Source organism: Phyllobates terribilis, unplaced genomic scaffold, assembly GCF_046119375.1.
Source record: "Phyllobates terribilis strain yellow unplaced genomic scaffold, ASM4611937v1 Scaffold_3__8_contigs__length_932513732, whole genome shotgun sequence".
NCBI lineage: Eukaryota > Metazoa > Chordata > Amphibia > Anura > Dendrobatidae > Phyllobates > Phyllobates terribilis.
This window is the reverse complement of record NW_027362763.1, coordinates 171,035,793-171,057,333: the sequence shown is the minus strand read 5'-3', so window position 1 is coordinate 171,057,333 and position 21,541 is coordinate 171,035,793. Positions and strand designations below refer to the sequence as shown.

At 42.0% G+C, this 21,541-nt stretch overlaps 1 protein-coding gene across 2 annotated transcripts in view; it reads left to right on the top strand.

The window, feature by feature from the left end:
• The window catches only part of STAG1 (STAG1 cohesin complex component), a 161,274-nt gene that overhangs the window by 125,992 nt on the left and 13,741 nt on the right, over positions 1-21,541 (top strand). For both annotated transcript variants that reach the window (XM_073674278.1, XM_073674277.1), the window contains exons 8-24: positions 1,840-1,991; positions 2,110-2,183; positions 7,496-7,619; positions 8,700-8,798; positions 9,443-9,522; positions 10,868-10,975; positions 12,406-12,520; positions 13,227-13,344; positions 14,198-14,301; positions 14,420-14,512; positions 15,480-15,569; positions 16,971-17,174; positions 18,328-18,398; positions 19,145-19,232; positions 19,322-19,402; positions 19,535-19,627; positions 20,166-20,340. In XM_073674278.1, the coding sequence (XP_073530379.1) occupies positions 1,840-1,991; positions 2,110-2,183; positions 7,496-7,619; positions 8,700-8,798; positions 9,443-9,522; positions 10,868-10,975; positions 12,406-12,520; positions 13,227-13,344; positions 14,198-14,301; positions 14,420-14,512; positions 15,480-15,569; positions 16,971-17,174; positions 18,328-18,398; positions 19,145-19,232; positions 19,322-19,402; positions 19,535-19,627; positions 20,166-20,340 (1,869 nt within the window). The remainder of the gene's footprint in view (positions 1-1,839; positions 1,992-2,109; positions 2,184-7,495; positions 7,620-8,699; positions 8,799-9,442; positions 9,523-10,867; positions 10,976-12,405; positions 12,521-13,226; positions 13,345-14,197; positions 14,302-14,419; positions 14,513-15,479; positions 15,570-16,970; positions 17,175-18,327; positions 18,399-19,144; positions 19,233-19,321; positions 19,403-19,534; positions 19,628-20,165; positions 20,341-21,541) is intronic.

Here is a 21,541-nt window from a genome sequence, read left to right as displayed (position 1 = left end):
ATTGGTAAACTTTTACCGATTGGCGGTCATTTGCTTTCCTGTTTACACAGGCCGACCAATGCAAACTATTTGCAATGGATCTACACTACATCCACCAGCACATGCTGGCTGCCATAGTCCTGTCTACACATCACAATCCACCGGTGAGAACAGTTATCTTTTACACTGCGCAAAAGATCATTTCACCCGATGAACAAGCATTTTGCCCATTCACCCGGTGATCAGCCGCTTGTTTACACATGAAGATCATTGAGCATTTTTAACAATTCTCCTTCATGATTACCTTGCAGTGTAAGGCCCCTTCATGGAGACTCGCAGGCCCCCTGTAAAATGCCACTTCTCCAGGAAGCCAGCTGACCAGCTCCTCTGCAGCCCCCTACACTACGGTGCCAGAAAAGCCTGACATGTTTCCCATATAGTTCTTTTTTTAAAAGCAAATGTGCATAATCTTTCTGCACCTATGGAAAAAGTATTTTGAGCATTCTAATACAAGAGGATGTAGAGAAAGCCATACAACATATGAATATTGCCCCGCTGTGTCCTCATTACTGGCCTGCTTCTCCATGTATAACGCTGCATCCCTGCGCCTGGAGTCCGAGGCTTCATCTGTTACAATCTCTGCTGCCACCTTGTTTCAGTGCTTATTTCTGTGTGTCAGCTGCTCAGTATCTGGGGCAAATTGCACTTGTGAATCTCTTTATGCTGCTGCCCCATGCTGGTAAAGCTAAGAACTCCTAATTACATGTTACACATGACGTTCCTCTCCGCTGTCTGGGACTTGAGAGCAGAAGCCAGCACAGAGGACATTTACCTACTGGTATTTCTTCTCTTGGCTCTCGGTGTAACTTAATGTGCAGATCTTAAGCTGCTGCAGTTTTTTTCTTTGCTTGTCCGTCTGAAAGCTTTTAAAGGGAATTTTGCTCTCGCTATTTATGGTTTTTCCTTTATTGTTAATGATTTTGTTCCTCAGGTCATAGTTAAATAACAAGTAACATTAGAGTAAAAAACGCTCCTCTTGCACCTAGAATTAATGTTCATGACGATGTGCAAAATGAAGGATACTTAACCCTTAATTATCTCTAGCGTTGTTTGGGCAGGGGGAAAAGTACAATATTATTTCATCTGTCAGGGAGAGTGGCTTGTAATCAAATCTATCCTGGTAGTAAAAATTCAGACTGCTTTGCCTTTTTCTTCTTTTGCCACTGTTAAAAGTTTTTTTTTTTTTAAATAAATTATTTATGCACTTTTCTCATGAAAAATATTGTTTACCTTTTTTGTTTTATTTTCATAAAAAATAAAATACGGCTTGATTAAAAAGTTTCCTAACGTGCAAGGCATCACACGTCTACATTGATTGGGCATAACTAAATTTGAGCAAACTGTTGCTCGACCATGATCCAGCAGCCATGGCAGTAGCCCATGTCAGCTGGCCCAGCGTCATGCACATTTCCTCCTATCTGCCAGCATCTGACGCGGTCATGCGTGTGCATCCGGGTGCAGGGAGGACGTCGTGCAAGAGTCCTGCAACTCTTTTTGCACAACTCTATGGGTAACCTTATATTCTCCAATTGAACACACTGAGCCAAGTAATTCTAGTGATGTTTAAGCATTCTTACATCCACGAGCAATCAATCTGCTCAGACCAAATGTGTTTGCTGCAATCCTATCTGATCCATTGTGAAGTGAAAACATATCGGCAGCAGAAATGTACTCTGGTGTGTTATTGACCTAAAATAAAATTTTGTGATGCTATACAGGATGACACAAATACATTGGGGAGTTTTATTATTTTCTGATTAACACAGGTGAATGAAGCAGGTTTTATTTTTTTGCATGCAGCCATGAAGCTGATGACCGCACTGGTGAACGTTGCACTCAACTTAAGTATTCACCAGGACAACACCCAGCGACAGTACGAGACGGAGAGGAACAAAATGATAGGTAAAAGAGCCAACGAGAGGCTGGAACTGCTGCTACAGAAACGGAAAGAGGTATGCCTGCTGTCTTATTGTAAAGCAACCCAAGCGCAACTCCTGATTTCAGGGTGTAATCTTGCTGGCAATGAATGCTTCCCAGAGATTTTTAATTTATTGTGGTTTTGATTCACAGCTTCAAGAAAACCAGGATGAAATAGAAAACATGATGAACTCCATATTCAAAGGCATATTTGTTCACAGATACAGGTAGGGTACACACAGAATTGTAAAATTATGGATTATCCTGCAGTTTTGTTTTTTTTTTCTCAGTGATCAGTTTGCTTTAACCCCTTTCTGGCCCAGGGCGTATTAATACGTATCTGTGCCCTGGGCCTTATGGGCCTGATAAAAAATTAATACACCCTGGCGATTTCGCCCGCACACAAGCGGCTCTGGTGAGATCGCTGCCGGGTGTCAGCTGATTGTTACAGCTTTCACCCGGTGCTATGTGCAGGGAGCGGTCCCGCAAAATCGATCGCAGCCTTCCGGTGGCAAGAGGAGGTAAGCGCGATACTTACCTTCTCTGCCGGCGTCTCGCGGCCTCAGAGTCCGGTCCCGGATGTTGCCATGGTGACCCGACATCATCATGACAACATCAGGGTCACCAGAAGGCAGGAAGTTGCTTTGGTCATGCGCAGTGCACGCTGCTGCTCTCTATGCCATGCAGCCGATCAGGCTACAAAAAGTGAAAGCCCCATAGTGGGACAATGTGAAAAAGTAATAAAAATTTCAGAAAGTGAAAATAAATAAATAAATTGTAAAAATATAAAAAGAATAATAATAAAAAAAATAATATTGTACCCATAATAAATCTTATGAAAAAAAATAAAAATAAACCAATAAAAGTACACATATTTGGTATCGCCGTGTCCGGAACAACCTGACCTATAAAACTGTCCCACTAGTTAACCCCTTTAGTGAACACGGTAAAAATAAATAAAAAAGAAACCTAAAACGATGTTTTATCATACTGCCAAACAAAAAATGGAATAAAACGCGATCAAAAAGACAAATGTAAATAAAAATGGTACCACTGAAAACGTCATTTTGTCCCACAAAAAACAAGCCGCCATACAGCTCCAACTTCCGAAAAATAAAAAAGTTATGGCTCTCAGAATAAAGCGATGCAAAAACAATTCTTTGTTCTATAAAATATTTTTTATTGTATAAAAGCTCCAAAACATAAAAAAACGATATAAATATGGTATTCCTGTATCGTACTGACCCGAAGAATAAATCTGCCTTATCAATTTTACCACACGCAGAACAGCATAAAAAACAAAACAAAAAAACAATTCCTGAATTGTTGGTTTTTGTTTATTCTGCCTTCTAAAAATCAGAATAGAAAGCGATCAAAAAATGTCACGTGCCTGAAAATGGCACCAATAACAACGTCAAGTCATCCCGCAAAAAACAAGCAGTCATATGACTGTTGGCCGCAATATGGAAAAATTATAGCACTCAAAATATGGCGATGTAAAAACTAGTCTTTGCAAAAAAAATTCGTCTTTTAGTGTGTGACAGCTGTCGATCATAAAAACCCGATATGATTCTGGTATCGGTGTAATCGCACCGACCCGAAGAATAAAATCATCTAATCACTTATACCGCACGAGGAACGGTGTAAAAAATAAACTCTAAGGTTAGGGTTGGGCTAGGGTTCTGGTTGGGGTTCTGGTTGGGGTTGGGGTTGGGTTGGGGTTGGGCCAAATTTGGGGTTAGGATTGTGTTGTAGGTTGGGATTTTTTCAGAAGTAAAGAAAAAAAAAATGACGACGATATGGCGACTAATGTTGAGCGGAAGTGCTCGCTACTTGAGTTTGCATCGGGTGCTCAGGTATGCACCGAGTATAGTGGGCGCTCGAGTGACATGCTAGAGTCTCCGCCCCAAATGTTTTACAGCTGTTATAGAGCCAAAAAAGCCTTGTGGGGATTGCCTGCCATGCACGAGCGAACCCCGCATGTTTTTTTTGGGGTGTCTAATAACCGTGACACGTGCGGGGCAGCATGTCACTTGAGTACCCGCGTTACTTGGTGCATACCCGAGTACCCGATGCAAACTCAAATAGCGAGCACTTGGGCTCAAGACTAATGACAGCTTATTCAATATGATGACCTAATGTTATCAAATTCTGTGTCGCAACTCTGGGTTCAAAATGTTCACTATACCCCTTGATAAAATCCTTGAGGGGTCTAGTTCCAAAATGGAGTCACAGGGGGGAGGAGCGGGGGTGGTTTCCACTGTTTAGGCACATCAGGGACTCCCCCAAACGCAGCATGGCATCCGCTAATTATTCAAGCAAATTTTACAATCAAAAAGTCAAATGGCGCTCCTTCCCTTCCGAACCCTGCCGTACACCAAAGCAGTGGTTTTCCCCCACATATGGGGTACCTGCTTACTCAGGAGAAATTGTACAACAAATTTCATGGTGCAATTTCTCCTGTTACCCTTATGAAAATGCAAAATTGGGAGCTGAAAAAAACATTTTTGTTGAAAAAATGTGAAAATTTTATTTTTACGGTTCAATGTTATAAACCTCTGTGAAGCACCTGGGGGTTCAGGGTGCTCACCACACATCTAGATAAGTTCCCTAAGGGGTTTAGTTTCCAAAATGGTGTCACTTGTGGGGGGATTTCCACTGTTTAGGCACATCAGGGGCTCCCCAATCGCAACATGGTGTCCGCTAATTATTCAAGCAAATTTTACATTCAAAAAGTCTAATGGCGCTCCTTCCCTTCCGAACCCTGCAGTGCGCCCAAACAGTGGTTTTTCCTCACCTATGGGGTATCTGCATGCTCAGGGGAAATTGCACAACAAATTTTGGGGTCCATTTTTTCCTGTTACCCCTGCGAAAATAAAAAAAAATTGGTCTAAAGTAACATTTTTGTGAAAAAAGTTAATGTTCATTTTTTTCTTCCATATTCCAAAAATTCCTGTGAAGAACCTGAAGGGTTAATAAAGTTCTTGAATGTGGTTTTGAGCACCTTGAGGGGTGCAGTTTTTAGAATGGTGTCACGTTTGGGTATTTTCTGTCATAAAGACCCCTCAAAGTGACTTCAAATGTGGTGTGGTCCCTTAAAAAAAAAAAAAAAAGTTTTGTAAATTTTGTTGTAAAAATGAGGAATCGCTGGTCAACTTTTAACCCTTATAGCTTCCTACTAGTTAATACTAGTTATTTATTAACTATTTTTGTGACATATCTCTGATTTAAGGGCATAAAAATAAAAATTTTGAAAATTGCAAAATTTTTGCCAAATTTCCAATTTTTTTCACAAATAAACGCAAGTGATATCGAAGAAATTTTACCACTATCATGAAGTACAATATGTCACGAAAAACATTCTCAGAATCAGTGGGATCCGTTGAAGCGTTCCAGAGTAATTACCTCATAAAGTGACAGTGGTCAGAATTGTAAAAATTGGCCTGGTCATTTAACATGCAAACCACCCTCGGGGGGTAAAGGGGTTAAAAATAATAAAGTAAGCGATACAAATTCCCAGTGGCCCCCTCTTCTGCACTTTCCAATGCTTGTATATTTTCCAATGGTCTCCCCTTTTTGGTCCCATCTCAACACACTAAATGGCAGGAAATGCCCGCTCAGTCACTTACTGGGTACTGAGGCCCACTAGCGATCGGCTGATCTGGCATTTACGGCTATTTCCGTTTTAGAAGAGAGGGGACCAGGGAGTCAAGACCGGCGGGATCTAGGTAAGCATTGCAATGAGCGGCCTGTGATCCTTGAAGACATCGCATCTCTCCTTTCATATTTTTAAACAAGCCCTTGAAATTTTTTTTTTATATCTCCCAGACACAAACCCCATTAAAGGGGTAGTAGACTCCTCAAACCTCCTTTTTTGAATCCCTGTTTCGCCCCTTTAAAATAATAATGTTTTAACTCTCCTCCAGTGTTGGCACTGGCTCTCCTGGGGATTGCATGACATTGTCAAACGATCCCTGCAGCCAACCGGCTCTGGCTTCACTCTGCCTGCCTTTGGCGGATCGCGTGACCCCCGGGAGAGACCGTGTGGACACCTCTGGAACAGCATCAGGTGAGTATAAGTGGTTATTATTTTACAAGGGGGGAATCTAGGGATTCATAAGGGGTTGTGAGAGTAGTGAAAAACCCCTTTTAATGCTCACAAGTCACTTTGCCTGTTTTTTGAAGAAGGTAACTATTACCATCCATGTGGAAAATTCTTTCCTCTTAGTCAAAGGGCCAAATCATTGCACAGAGAGTTCGATAAAGTGAAAATTAAAGCTGTTGTCTGGCGGTAAAGTACAAGTTTGCTGTCACTCTGTGACTGCAGACTTGTGAATTCTCACAGCACAGAGGTTCTCTGGTCCTGGCGGCGGGTGCATGATCACAAGTATGTGGTTTGCATACATGTGGTCACATGCTGACTTGACGTACGCTGCAAGTGTATAGAGCTAGGCCGGATCAGTCAAGTCGGACTGTGGGCAGAAGTATGCAAATCGCATGGTTGCTGTCACATGACCGACCACTCTCTGCACTGGAGAATCCTTGCAGTACACGAACTGTGAGGATTCGCATGTCTGCAGTCACACACTGACTGCAGACTTGTACGCTAAGGCTGAAAACCCCTTTAATATAAAATAAGTTCTGTAATTTATTTTTTTTTTAAATCTAAGTTTGAATCATCCTCCTTTATCCAGTTCAAAAATAAGGGAAGTGTAATCTATGAAAATCTAAGATTAAATTTAACCCATACAGTAAGCACCGTAAAAATGAAGAAATTGAAATGACAGAATGCCTTATTTTTTTTACTTTACCTTACCCCCCCGCAATTGCAATAAAAATTATCAAAACTCATGCGTACACCAAAATGTTATCCTCTAAAGACAGCTTGCCACACAAAAAAACCCTCAAGACAATGGCAACACAAACCACGTTTCCTGCAGAGTTGTAAAAAAAAAAAAAAAATTGTAACTAATTACAGAAAAAATTCCTTGTTTTGTTATGGCTGTAATTGTGCTGCTTTGAGGAATCGGTTGCTGGTCATTTCTGCCTCGCAATGAATGCGGTCATGCTGAAGCCAAACACATTGGTGTCATTTCATGTTTTTTGTTTTTAACCTCTCTTTAATGACTTAAATGGTAAAGTGAATAGTGTCCTTCTAAACTGTATCTTATTCTGCAAGGAACAAGCTCTCGTGTCAAGAGAAAAAAAAATTATGTTTTTTGGAATAATAATAAAAAGACTAGCCCATCATGAAGTGGTCATCTACACAGTATTTGCGAACTCTTTGTGAAGTTGCAGTTTGTCCCTTACCTGCACACATGATGTGAGGACCACCGTCTGTTCTTGTTGCCCCCTGTACAACCTCCCGAGAGCTCATCTGTTCTCATTGGTAACAGCGTTTTGTAGCATTTGTTGTGGTCAAAAGTTGTGACAAAATGTGCTACTTTCAAGCTTATTGAAAATTGGTGGAACGTTTACATCCAAAGCATTTTGGTTTGAGGTTTTTGGTGCTTTTATTTGTGGTGTTCTTCCCCCGTAGGGATGCCATTGCTGAGATCCGAGCAATCTGCATTGAAGAAATCGGGGTTTGGATGAAAATGTACAGCGATGCTTTCCTCAATGACAGCTATCTCAAATATGTTGGGTGGACACTTCATGACCGGGTGAGATTGCCATTGCTATTAAGGTGGATTTCCGCATCAGAACGTGCCCGCTGAGGCCAGTTTCACGCCAGGTTTTTGCCATACAGTTGAGACCAGGTTCACATTCCTTTATGGATGGCAAATATATACACTAAGTGTGTCCAGAGAGCTTCATTCACCCATAGATTACCATGTGGGATGCTGTAATAGACCACTCATCTCCTAAGATGGTATAAAGGACAAAAGTATAGCATGTGAGTGTTAGTTTTCCTGACTGTGCAAACAGAATCCAACTGTACTGCTGTCTTGTCACATTGTTTTGTTTTTTTTTTTGCATATTCTGCTGGAAAAAAAAACACAAACCTTTGCCCCCACTGAATGCAATGAGCCATAGCCTAATCCTGTTCAGTATCATGATTGAGCTCTAATACAGGACTCAACAAGAAAAAAACACTTAAACCCCAGTTCATCAAAGTGATTACAGCAGAATTCTCACTTAAAACACTTTGAAAAGTCAGTTTTTATGCAACATGGAGTTTTCACTTTAGTTTCAGACAGCTCTGCCAAAATGGGTGAGACGGCGGCGCAACAGAGCATGGGGATAGCTGCTGCGGTGGAGTGCCGTATGCCAGTCAGAGACTGGAGTAAGATTTGTGGCGAGGCGCATGTCAACTTCGCCTAATTGATTAAGTGGTGTGCACTTCTTAATGAATCAGGTGCCTCTTACTCCAATACACCCCCACATCAAGTCTGGTGTGAACATCGCCGACCTTGATGAATCAGGGCCTTTGTGTTCAAGTGAGAAGAAAAGAAGCTGGGGAAATTTTTCAGAGAGAAATTTATTGACTTACTAGAAGTAAAACGTGCCGATGTATAAATTAGTTGCATAAATGACTGACTTTTCATGACTTGAATGCCACTTACATCTGAAATCAATCTGTAACTTGGTGGGAAGGAGCAGGGATCATCAATGGCCCAATTGTAAGTTATTAAACTGTGTGTAAACTGCGTGTTGATCACTTTCTCCAGGTATGTGTCGGGGGAATGTCTGTCTGCTGCCCGTGATCGCTCCTGGTTAATGCTTTTTCTGTGTTTATGTAGCAAGGAGAAGTGAGGCTGAAGTGCCTGAAGGCCCTGCAGAGCCTGTACACCAACAGGGAGCTCTTCCCCAAGCTGGAGCTCTTCACCAACAGGTTCAAGGTGCGTCTCCTTCCTGCACACTGCTTTGTTCTTTTCCTGTGTCTTTCCATTACCCCTGGCCCAAGATTTAAGATCTATTATAGTTGACTCTAAACTAAACAAATATGTGGGAATATTATTGTAGCGCACATGCTAAACCTATGGTACCATTGTATGGAGAAGACACTTATTTAATAAAACTAGTCTTTTTTAGCAGACCAAACCTACATAATTTTGATGTAGTAATTCCATTTCTGCTGATGTATTTATTGTTAGCGCTCCAGAGCCCGGGCATAGCAGGATGACAGAGGCATTGTTGTGTCTGACACTTCCAATCAATGGGGTTTTAGTTTTTATTCACATGATGGACTCCAGTGCCCTCTATTGGAGTTTTTTGGGATTGCAGGCGGTGTCCTTCATCTTTTCAGCTTTTGTGTTCTTGTCAGATGGGTCTTTCATACTCTTCTGGTTACTATCTAGCCAGGAACTGAGTAGAAATGTTACATCGTGGGTTCTCCCTAATGAGATGTTGTCGCTGGCTTCTGGTCTGATCCTTTAGAATCCAGATAGCAAAGTGAGCGACCCCTATTCCCTTCATGTTTAAATACTTTTTGGTCCATGAAAATGTGAACAGGGACTGAGTCATAATGTCTCTTATTTTCCAGGATCGAATTGTTTCCATGACCCTGGACAAAGAATACGATGTAGCTGTTGAAGCGATCCGACTAGTCACTCTGATCCTCCAGTACGTTGTCCTGTGCACCTTACATATCTTATGTAATATACAGCCTTAAAGGAAAATGCTCAGGAACTCACCCCATTTCTAATATGAGACCTTTAAGACCTTTTACTATCTAGTTATGATTTTCTGACTTTCTCCACATATTATCTTGATTTTTCATAACGTGTGGTGGATGAGTCCGTGCAAACTTACACTAGAGAGTGTTAAAATGCGCTTGATTTAAGTGGTAGATGCTATTTGATAATTCTGGCTTATTTTGAGACTTTCCAGTTTACATTTACACATCTATTAGATGGCTTACTTTTTGATGTGCTCTGTTGCATGTTAGGACACACTTTTTTGTACTGGTCCTCCCTCCTTTTCCATGAGGCCACACCACCTTGTCAGTGAGAATCATAATATGGTTTAAGTCTGCATAAGACAGTCTTTTTTTAAAACATTGTGCCATAATGATGCCACATTTACTTTGATATATTTTCCACGATTTCTTTTTTTTTTGCCTCTGTGGCAAAGTTATTAGCAGCCAATGTATTTGGCACCTAATGGGTGTTCTCAAAGTGTAACCATTGTGCATGTATGTAAGAAAAAAACAAACAAAGAAAACTACTTTCACGTTTAGTATGAGCGCCACATGTAGAACTACACACACTTGTACTCTTTGGCATGTTATCAGTGAGTGGTATGGCCATTTCTCCAAAGTGCAGCATCTCTGAACTATTCTCCTGTTTCGGACATCATTCGTTGGCAGTTGCACTGGTAGCTGCCAGCAGCAGATCTTGATGATTTTCCCAATTCAGTGTGGCAGAATATTCCTCAGACAACCATTAAAAACCTCAGTGATGGCAGCCAAGGCTGTCAGTGTGGGGGTTTCGTTTGTGTCATACTTGATACTGAATAAATCGAGATGTTTTCATTTCTTCATAATTTGCAGATCAGTAACATGTCTATACATTCTGTAACTTCCAGAATTACCAAACTTTTCTGACCTGTTTTTAAGACATTTAAGGCTTTTATAACATCATTACAAATGCCGTCCATTGGTTTGTTTTGTTAAAAATCGTATAAAAAAAGTTTCTTCCCGGTAGGGTATAAGGGTTCTTGGTACTTTGTTAGCCAGCGCTTGTATCATGTGGCCGCCAATCCTGTATAGGACAAGGTGTTCTACTTCTGGCCACTGAATTATGTGGCCGGTGGCAACTTTTTCAGAAATGATGTGTAATCTCCATTGGTTTGAGCAGTGGGATCAGAGTAGTATAACGGTTTTCCATGTTAACTTCTGTGATATTTTCCAGATTTATAGTGTTACTATGTGTATAGCACTGATCTCCTGTGTTACTTGATATTTCAGTGGCAGTGAAGAGGCCCTCTCCAATGAAGACTGCGAGAATGTCTACCACTTGGTCTACTCAGCTCATCGACCTGTTGCTGTAGCAGCCGGGGAATTTCTGCACAAGAAGTTAGTAGAAGAATGGCGATGTATATTTTATGTGGGAAAAGTATTAAAGAAATCTTTCACAGGTCCCTAAAAGAACTAGTTTAACCCCTTACTGACATATGACATACTGGTTCGTCATATGTCGTGTCCCTGACTTTGATGCAGGCTCACACTCCGATCCCGCAGCTTTCCTGGCACATGACTGCTGATTTAATCAGCCATCATGTACCCTTAACAGCTCCCCCAGCTGTTAACCTGTTAAATCCTGCTATCCGTCTCTGACAGTGGAATTTAACACCTGCTGATGACCCCCATGCCTGTCATTACGGAGCTTCTGTGAGAGCCTGCCCATGACTGGCGTTCATAGGAGATAGTGATTTTTTTCTCTATACATAGCAGTGATGTTTAGCACAAGAAATCTGATGATCGCAGCTTCCCTGAGGGGACTATTAAAGTAAAAGGAAAAAAAAATCTAATCACACCCCCTTTTGACCCACTAAAAATAAAACCTAAAAAATACACATTTGGTATCGCTTAATTTATAAAAGTCCAATCTATCAAAATATAAAATAAATTAATCTGATCGCTTAACGGTGCAACAAGAATTGCCAGAAATGCATTTTTTTTTTAGCTTCCACGACATGCAGTAAAATGCAATAAGAGGCGTTCAAAACATTGTGTCTACACCATAATGTATCCTTAAAACGTCAGCTCAGGGCGCAAAAAATAAGCCCTCACCCATCACCAGATCTTGAAAAAATGAAAACGTTACAGGAAAGTAATTTTTTTTTAAAAAAAATAAATAATCCAATTTCTTTCTTCACCACTTAAAACCAACTATACATGTTTAATATGTACATAAGCGCCCTGACCTGGAAAATATTACCTGGTCCGTTTCACCATATATTGAACATGGTAAATTTAAATTAAAAAAAACAATTGTAAAATTACACTTTGTATGCAATTTCAACGTCACAAGATAAAATGAATGGTGTCATTTAAAAGTTCAGCTCGTCCCGCAAAAATAAACCCTAATATGTTCTTGTGGACGGATGAATAAAAAAAATAATGGCTCTTAAAATAAGGGGAGGAAAAAACAGAATAGCCCAGGAGTGAAGGAGTTAAGCGAATTCACCCACATGCTTTCCTTTTGTTTTTTTGGGTGGTTTACAATAAGTTTGCTTCAAGTGCTACAACCAACATCTGACTGCAAATCGATTGGCAAATATTAACCACAAACTTTTCAACTCTATCTTTTGTTACCCTTTTTTCTTCCTCACCCTAAAAGCAACATGTTGTGGGTGTGCCTTTTTCCTCCCCCAAAATAAAGCTCGTGAAAAGCATATAAAATTCTTATGGGATATTTTGATATTTTTCTATACTTTTTTTTACCTCTTTAAATTTTTTTAAATGTTTGTATATTAATTTCAGAACTTTACTTTTTGCTTTAGGTTATTTAGTAGACATGACCCCCAAGCTGAAGAAGCATTGGCTAAAAGAAGGGGGCGCAGCAGTCCTAACGGAAACCTTGTCAAAATGCTGGTACTTTTCTTCCTAGAAAGTGAGGTGAGATCTTTTGCATTTACCCAGATTGCACATAGATTACAATCTGGTTATACGATGTAGAGACTGTGTGTATATTTGGGAATGTTTGCGTGTTTTTATTTTTCAGTCCCTTATCAATATGTGTGTTTAGCCAGTGACAGCCACATAAAACTAGGGAGGTATATGGGTGACAGTAGCCAAAGTAAGGATGGTTGCCGTATGGATTTCTTATTCGGTAGCACTTTGCATAGCAAAGTGCAGCAGTTATCTTATACAGAGTGCGACCTCAAAAAATGAAACCGACCATGTGGTATACATGTCACAAGGGGCGTCTTTAGGCGCAGGAACCCTACCTTACTATGGCTTTCCTCAATAGTTACATGGCACGTCGCTGCATTCTTGCCAGACAGAAGCTGACGATGAAACTCTTGGCTCCATCTGGTGATTGGGGCCTATGGAAGCATTAATGTATATGTCTGGAAAAGCACCAGGTGTATATTGTAGGCGAGCATGCTTGAGAGATCGGATCATAGAGGTCTGGCACTATATTACCATGCTGATACATAGTTTTGGTGAGGAGCTGTAAACACAATTTTAAGAAGTAACTTTGCAAATATGATCAGATTCAGGTGTACGGTGGACTCTAATGGTCATAAAACTGTTCTGCTGTCTGAATGTTTTGTCTGGTGACTTTTACGCATTCAGATTTGTGCATTTCATCCCACAGTTACATGAACACGCGGCATATTTAGTGGATAGTTTATGGGAAAGTTCTCAAGAACTCTTGAAAGACTGGGAATGCATGGCAGAGCTGCTAGTGGAGGAGCCCGTTCAGGGAGAGGAAGGTAAGGCGCAATTATTGGCAAAGCAACCTTGACACATCCATCACTCATGGTAAGGATATTGTTGGGCATGTATTATAAACCATGCCGCTGTCAGTGATGCTCCGGGGTGGTCTCCTAATGTAACATTTCCTAGTGCAGTCTGAGCCAGCGCTGTATCCACCATTTAGAAAACCCCTTCAGTGTCTATTAGTGATTTAATAAGGGGTCACCTTTTTTTTGACCCCCTATAAGTTAGCAACCACAAATTGTAATACTCAAATGTGCTGTGTCCTATAGAGAAAGCGAAGCAGACTGCACATTAGTATCAGTGGTGCCGCTGCGGAGGGTGGAAGATGGTTTCCTCTGCGGTTCACAGCTAATTGCTTGTGAGCGTCTTGTGATTACCTTATTTTTTGAGGATACCTCTGACAACAGACACAAGCTTTAGTGTCTTCTGCTGCCTCACCCCCCTTCGCTTTGATGCTCTGCAGTCATACGTAGTCACTTTCATTAGGTTTTGCTTTTTGAATGATCACATTTGTATTTACTGAATATTTGAGGCTCCCAATTATGGGACAATTCCCCTGTATTCTTCTGTAGTAAATGTTAGCATCAGTGCACCACTTACTCTGTCACTTCCCGCTGGTTAAGCACTGTTATCGCTCCAGACAAGCCGAGCAAACGGGAGCGAAGCTGCCTCTGATCACACCGTGAAACCAACATGTTACATGGAGTGATTGTGACTCGGGAAAGCCCATCCGGCACCTGCGGTCATTGCCGGCCCGCCCTAAGAATTTCTCACCAATGTTTCATCATGGAACTTCAGTGCTGAATGATTGCCTGTTTTGACACGATGGAATTTGTTGTTTTCCAGTGATGTCGGAGCGGCAGGAGAGCGCACTGATAGAGCTCATGGTGTGCACAATACGGCAGGCCGCAGAGGCGCATCCACCTGTGGGGAGAGGAACTGGGAAAAGGGTGAGTAGGAAAAGTAACTTATCACGTGGCTCTTTTCAGCGAAGGGTGGAGTAATCTCTAATTTACACCCTGTGAAATTTGTTTAAAGGTTTATTCTTTTGTGGGGGGGTTTCTGCAGGTTTTAACTGCCAAGGAGAGAAAAACGCAAATAGATGACAAGAATAAGCTGACCGAACATTTCATTGTTGCACTTCCAATGCTGCTATCTAAGGTATGGACACAATGCATGTTTGTAATGCACAAGCTTTAGCTGTAAGGGGACTATGTCAGCCCTGAATGACTGCCCAAACCAAGCCCAGGCGCACAGTGCACCCTTTGATGTGGCCAAACATTTTAAGTGCAACTTCCGACCTATCTTTGCCCTTTACTGGCTCTATAATGCCAGAACTGTCAATCAGAATAGAAAGGCAGTGTAGATGGATGGAAAACAAGTAAAGGAGAATGTGTACTTTAAAAATTTGGTCTCATCAAGGGTGCACCGAGCGCCTGCTCTTAGTTTGTACAGTCATTCAGTGCGGACAGTCCCTTTAAAGGAATTATCTCATGTCGACAACCCCTTTTATGATTAAAGCTAAAACCACGTATCCCTGCAAAGTCCAGCAGTTGTTAGCTGCGTCTACTGGAGGAAAACTGAAATGGGGGAAAAGCAAGTGGTGGCCTGTGTCTTAGGCTGGAAAATCACAACCTCTGACAGCACTGGATACCGAACCTTAGAAGACCTAGGATATTCAGAGGGAAAATAAATTGCTGTAGACAGATTATAGGGCAGGCTTCTGCACTGTTGGCTATTTTCTATGTAACTGCTGATACACTTAAAGCCTAAGTTCACACATTGCATATCTGCTGCTGCTTTGCACACAGAAAATCTACAGCATAATACGATGCCAGCTAAATAGAAGAGATTTATTTTCTTCTTGTAAATTGTCACTTCTTACTACAGATAACGGAAATGGTGAAATGTGCAGAAAATCCACAGCAAAATCTGCATGTAATACGCATAGATATTGCTGCAGATACGTGATGGAAAAGTCTGCACCAAATATGCAGTATGTGACTTTGCCCTCAAGCAGTGAATATGGCTGTAAATTAAGTAGACTTTTGCATTTCCATACAAAATGATGTATTCGTCATGTCCCAGATACTAATCAATATGTGACGTTTTGTTGTGTTTTCTCTAGTATTCTGCTGATGCGGAGAAAGTGGCAAATCTCTTACAAATTCCTCAGTATTTTGATCTAGAGCTGTACAGCACCGGCCGAATGGAGAAGGTAGGTTAGCGTTGTCATGGGGGTGTTTTATGGGGTCCCACTAGCCCCACATCTTCACATCCAGGAATGAGATGGTGGGCACCGCAGTATTTTCTTCACTTGCACAGTTTGTTGGAAGTAGTGATCACTTCTTTTAAATCCAATTGTTTTTTATAAAAAAAAATGTAAAGTCATTTATAACATTAATCACATTAAACATAATCACTTACACAAAAATGTACATTACATAGGTGTTTTATACATAGATTATTCCCAAGGGAGTTATTGGACCAACTCATTCATAGTCCAGAGAAAGAAATATATTGAAAACATACCCAGCAAATGGTTATTCCATTCTCGATGGCACTATGGTCTTTCACATTACACGCAGATAATTTACTTCCAAATAAATCAAATAGTCTCCGCAATAACAGCTCTCTTGATGGCAGACCTGGAGTATCCAACCATGGACCCCAGATTCTCTCAAGTGTAATCATTGTATTACGTGTTTTATATATACACCGTTTTCCAGTCTAATGATACTATTTATTCTATTTTTAAATTCTCCAATTAACGGGGGTGAAGGATTAATCCATTTTGATGCAATAGGTTTCCTAGCCTGATATAATATCCGGGAAATCCCTATCTGAACAGGGTCAAACTCCATGTCCTCCTCTATTAACCCTAACTATGCATTTTCTGGGATCCGCCTGAATCTCAGTATTATACTCTCCTAATGATAGACACAATTGTGTTCCAATAATTCTCCAACTCTGATCATTCTCACAGCACATGTAGTAATCCAGCCTCCTCCGATTTACATCTCGGACATTCATCATCTGGCCGATATCCGATATTATATAAAAATCTCTGTCTCTCATACTTCCTATGGCTTAGGATAATTTGGGAGAATCTCTGTATTAATGATAGTTGGGGTATCCGTTCCATTGATCCTCTGAGATCGGTCTCGCACCTTCTTGTTTAGCTTGTCTAGGGAATTTCTTCATATAGGTGTTCAGGAGGAGTCTATTTATAAAAGAAATACGACCCCTAGAATTTCCTTTCTCCAAGACTTTATCTATTATCAGGGGAGTCTATCTTATTGGTTCATTGAATGAATACCTATAATAGATATGTCGCATTGGGTTAACAAACAAACTCCTCTTTTATTTGGTCAAAGGATTTAAGGCTACCTTCAGACTTCACTTGTTGAAACGTACATATACCCTTATCTATCCAACTCTGAAATCCCTTTAATTTATAAAACCAAATAGGGGTGTATACATTAGTGCGCCGTACCCACTATGTGCTTACTGCCATCTAGAGAGCAGTTCTAACACCAATGTGTCACTGGCTATGTGCCATGTCAATGTCAGACTGCGTATTGGATGTGTCCCCACACCTTGCTCTTTCCATTTACAGCACCTGGATAGTTTACTAAAGCAAATCAAGTTTGTGGTGGAGAAACATACAGAGTCGGACGTGTTAGAAGCGTGTAGTAAGACGTACAGCATCCTGTGCAGTGAGGAGTACACCATCCAGAACAGGGTGGACGTGGCCCACAGTCAGCTGATCGATGAGCTGGTCGATCGCTTCTCACACGCCGTAGAGGATTTACTGCAAGAAGTAAGCGCTGCCATATTACAAGGGGGACAGTGTGCGGACTATCAAAGGGGGTCTTGTGGAAAGCTGCAGTGTCCCCTTCACAATATGCTACATCAACAGCTAATGAAATTAAAACATGGGTTTTTATTTCTTCTTTTTTCCCTACTATGCTGTTGTCGATAATGTTTAAATCTGTTATGACCCATCTGTGGGTTAAGGGGTGATGTGACTTATTAAATAGATCTGTACCTTTAATGTGTTGGGGCACTGTACACACCAGACGTAATGAATTGGGCGCATCTTACTGCGGCACATCCCTTCATGAAGAGACATACACCACTAAAGTGACCTAACTTTTGAAGTGTTGGTCGGATGGGGTTTACCTGTTCAGGACCGGTAGCTTTGAGTTGTGCAAAAGATTTGCAACTTTTATTTCATTTAGTTTTATTCCACAAATCTGGTGAAAGCACTTTGATGGATCTGAACCTTGCAGTCTGTGGCTCCTCTTATTCGCTGCCTCCACACCCGCGCGATTGACAGTACAGTGCACAATGTCCCCTCCGCTGTCAGTCAAGTAGTGGGGTGGCACCTGCCGAGAAGGGCCATAGACAGACAGACCACTTGTGACGCTTATTTGCAAATGAATAAAGACAAATTTTGGTGTGACGCAGCACTGAAGGCCATCATTATAGAGTCTTCATTTTCCCATAGCCTGCGCTACTCTGGTTTCTTAGTGAAAATCTTCCTGACAATTTCCCTTTAAAACTACAACTGCACTGTAAAAGTGAAACCCTGCTCGGTTGCTTTGGCTGAAACGTCCCATTGTCTTGAAACAATTGATGCTATACAAGCATTTTTGAGTTTTAACACAAGCATCTAATACATGGGAATGAAACCAAAGGTGTTCTGTCTATGAGCTGTTCAAGTGATTCCCGTGGTTTTCTCCAAATTGTGTACGGAGTAGTTTCTCACTTTTTCCTGTATTACAATAACTTTTCTTATGCTTCATAAACTGTGAGAAATACTATCTACTTTGATACAATTCACATACTGTAAAATTTGTAGATATTGATACTGGGGACGCATGCAATATTGGAATATTTGTAGAAAAATGGATTTAAAAATGCCATCTCTGAAGTATATCCTGCCTCTGTGTGTGGTTCCTACTCTCTAGATCGAAGAAGCAGACGAGGATGATGTATATAATGTCCTGGCATCATTGAAGCGATTAACGTGTTTTCACAAGTGAGTGCACTTAGCCTTTCTATCTTACACAAGGTAAAGAGTAACTGTCGTTTTACAATTTTATTTCATAAATGAATAGTTCATATAGAAATAAGCAACTTTGTAATATTTCTTATGAGAGAAATCTGCAGCTTTCTCCTCCCAGACTGAGCATTCACTCTCAGTTCATGGGTAAAATCTGTTTTAATTTAAGTCTGATTTTCCCATTACTGAGATAGGAGATGACAGTTGGTACTTGTGATATTCTATGGAGGAGGAGAGGGAGGAGCTAGAGGCTGACAGACATTCTACTGTAATTTCTCCTGACATGACAGTTACAGTTCTCCATGGAACTTTATAATCACAAACTGTCATCTATCTCGGTAACTGGATAATCTGTACTCACTGAAGACAGATGTTACTGTGAATTTAGAGTTTGAGAATAAATGATCAGTCCTGGAGGAGAAGAAAAGTATATTTCTCCAAGATAAAACGTTATTTACATTACAAAAAAAGATGAAATGATATAAGAAGTTAAATCTCCAATTATGTGACGATTAGCAAATGCCATATTGGCTACATTGTCTACACAGGCTCAGCCATTCATTAATGTACTGTAGCTGTGCCTGGTACTGTAGCTCAGTCCCACTGACTGACTCTAATACAGTGTCACACCGCTGCCGATACAGATAAGCAGTTTGCCATGTTCGCTTTGACTACACGGGCCGCTCTCTGAAGATGCTAAACCTTGCATTCTTTGTTTGCAGCGCCCATGATCTGACAAAATGGGATTTGTTTGGGAACTGTTATCGGTTGTTGAGGACAGGCATTGAGCATGAGGGCATGATCGAGCAGGTTGGTGTCTGGGATCGGTATGGGGGTTGTAGTGAAGGCTGGCATGACACGGGCATCATACAGTGTAATCACTATGGTTGTCTGTCCAGATTGGCGTCCAGGCTCTCCAGTGCTCTCACTACTCCATACTGTGGCAGCTGGTGAAAATTACAGAAAGCAACCCTTCCAAAGTAAGTCACCTGTATACAGGGCTGATGCTGCCATCCATCCAGGTCTTGGAGCAGCCTATTGTAATGTAACCCTAGGCAGACTTACTGTTCTAGTATGATCCGATGCCTTCTGACTTTTTATTTTTTTTATAGGAAGATATGTTGATCTTAAGAAAAACTGTAAAGTCCTTCTTGGCCGTCTGTCAGCAGTGTCTTTCCAATGTCAACACCCAGGTGAAAGAACAGGTAAGTAGAGTAAGGAAGGAAATGACACAAGTGGATTCACCAGGAGAGAATTATTTGGATCCTGATTTGCCTGTGGCTGCTCCGATGTCTAAATATGCCCAAAGTTCACCACCCGCCATGTGCCCCTCTGATAAATGACGCTTCCATGTAGAGTTTCACTCTATACTCCACCCCTCTACTGGAGTGAGATTGCTTTTTACAAAGTTCCTATTCTTAAATTTGGTTACAGCCCATTTCCATAGCTAACCGTGCCCACGCTTGCAACCCACTTGATGAAAAAAAAAATATGTGCAATAAAATTAGCAAAGAATAAATGCCAGAAAGCTCTCCCAAAAACCTTGATGATTTTCCCCCAACTGCATTTTTGCTAAATTCCTTGATTGCGGCATGTTTCTAAACAAGCACCGGGCCATGGACACTGAAAAATGTAATTCTGTAGATTTGGATCATGATTTCTTGTGGGGGGTTTCATTGTGATCAGGTGGTGGTTTCTACCCAAAACTTGTGATTTAGCATCAATGCGTTCATTTTCTTCCAGGCGTTCATGCTGCTCTGTGACCTTCTAATGATCTTCAGCCACCAGTTAACAACGGGTGGAAGGGACAATCTCGTGCTGCTTATCTTTAATCCTGACATAGGACTGCAATCTGAACTGCTCACTTTCGTCATGGATCATGTGTTCATTGATCAAGATGATGAGAACCAGAGCATGGGTAATTAGGATGTATATATAACATGTTTTTGCGCTGATGCCTCATTATAAGGGTATTTGAAAGGTTGTCCACTACTTTATATGATCCCCCAATGTATTCCCCCAGGGCCCATAAGTGATTCTCTAAATACCTTGTGTTGCCTTTTCTGCCTGTGAGCGGCGCTATCACTGGCCGCTCACAGGTATCAAGTGACCCCCGGCTGCAGCCGGCACTGTTCCACGGTGGATGCTTGAGCTGTGGGGGAGTTACCCAGCACATCACACCCGGAATCCACCACGCGCTCTCCATCTCCTCATTCACTGGGAAAGCGTGGGGTGGATGCTGGGGGTGACACACGGGGGTAACCCCGCCCACAACCCAGCATCCACCGCGGGGAGCGCGTCACTAATGTCACGCCTCACTTGACGTGACATCAGTGACGGGTCACGTGATGCCTCTGAGCTGCCAGCGATAGCGCCGCTCAGAGGCAGAAAATGCACGCAAGGTATTTACAAAAACACTTCTGGGCCCCGGGGGGAAACATTGGGGGGTTCATATAAAGTAGTGGACAACTTCTTTAAGTTTAAAAGTTATCCCCTATCACGATGGGGGATAACTTTACAACCACCATATGTCCATCCACTGAGTTCCCCACCGATCTCTATGAACCATGCTCAGTATGAAGCATTGATTGATTATGCACACCTCCTCGGTGAGACCCCCAGTGATCAGAAAATTATCCCCTATTGAACTTGTAAGGGATGACTTTCAAACTTGAGAATACCCATGTTGGGCAAAATCTGGCAGTGTATGATGCGAACCTTAAACTGATTTCACCGTCTGAGTTGTGCCGCAATGTCTGTCCCGGCCGCGTGCATCTGGCCCCTGTCTGTCCCGGCCGCGTGCATCTGGCCCCTGTCTGTCCCGGCCGCGTGCATCTGGCCCCTGTCTGTCCCGGCCGCGTGCATCTGGCCCCTGTCTGTCCCGGCCGCGTGCATCTGGCCCCTGTCTGTCCCGGCCGCGTGCATCTGGCCCCTGTCTGTCCCGGCCGCGTGCATCTGGCCCCTGTCTGTCCCGGCCGCGTGCATCTGGCCCCTGTCTGTCCCGGCCGCGTGCATCTGGCCCCTGTCTGTCCCGGCCGCGTGCATCTGGCCCCTGTCTGTCCCGGCCGCGTGCATCTGGCCCCTGTCTGTCCCGGCCGCGTGCATCTGGCCCCTGTCTG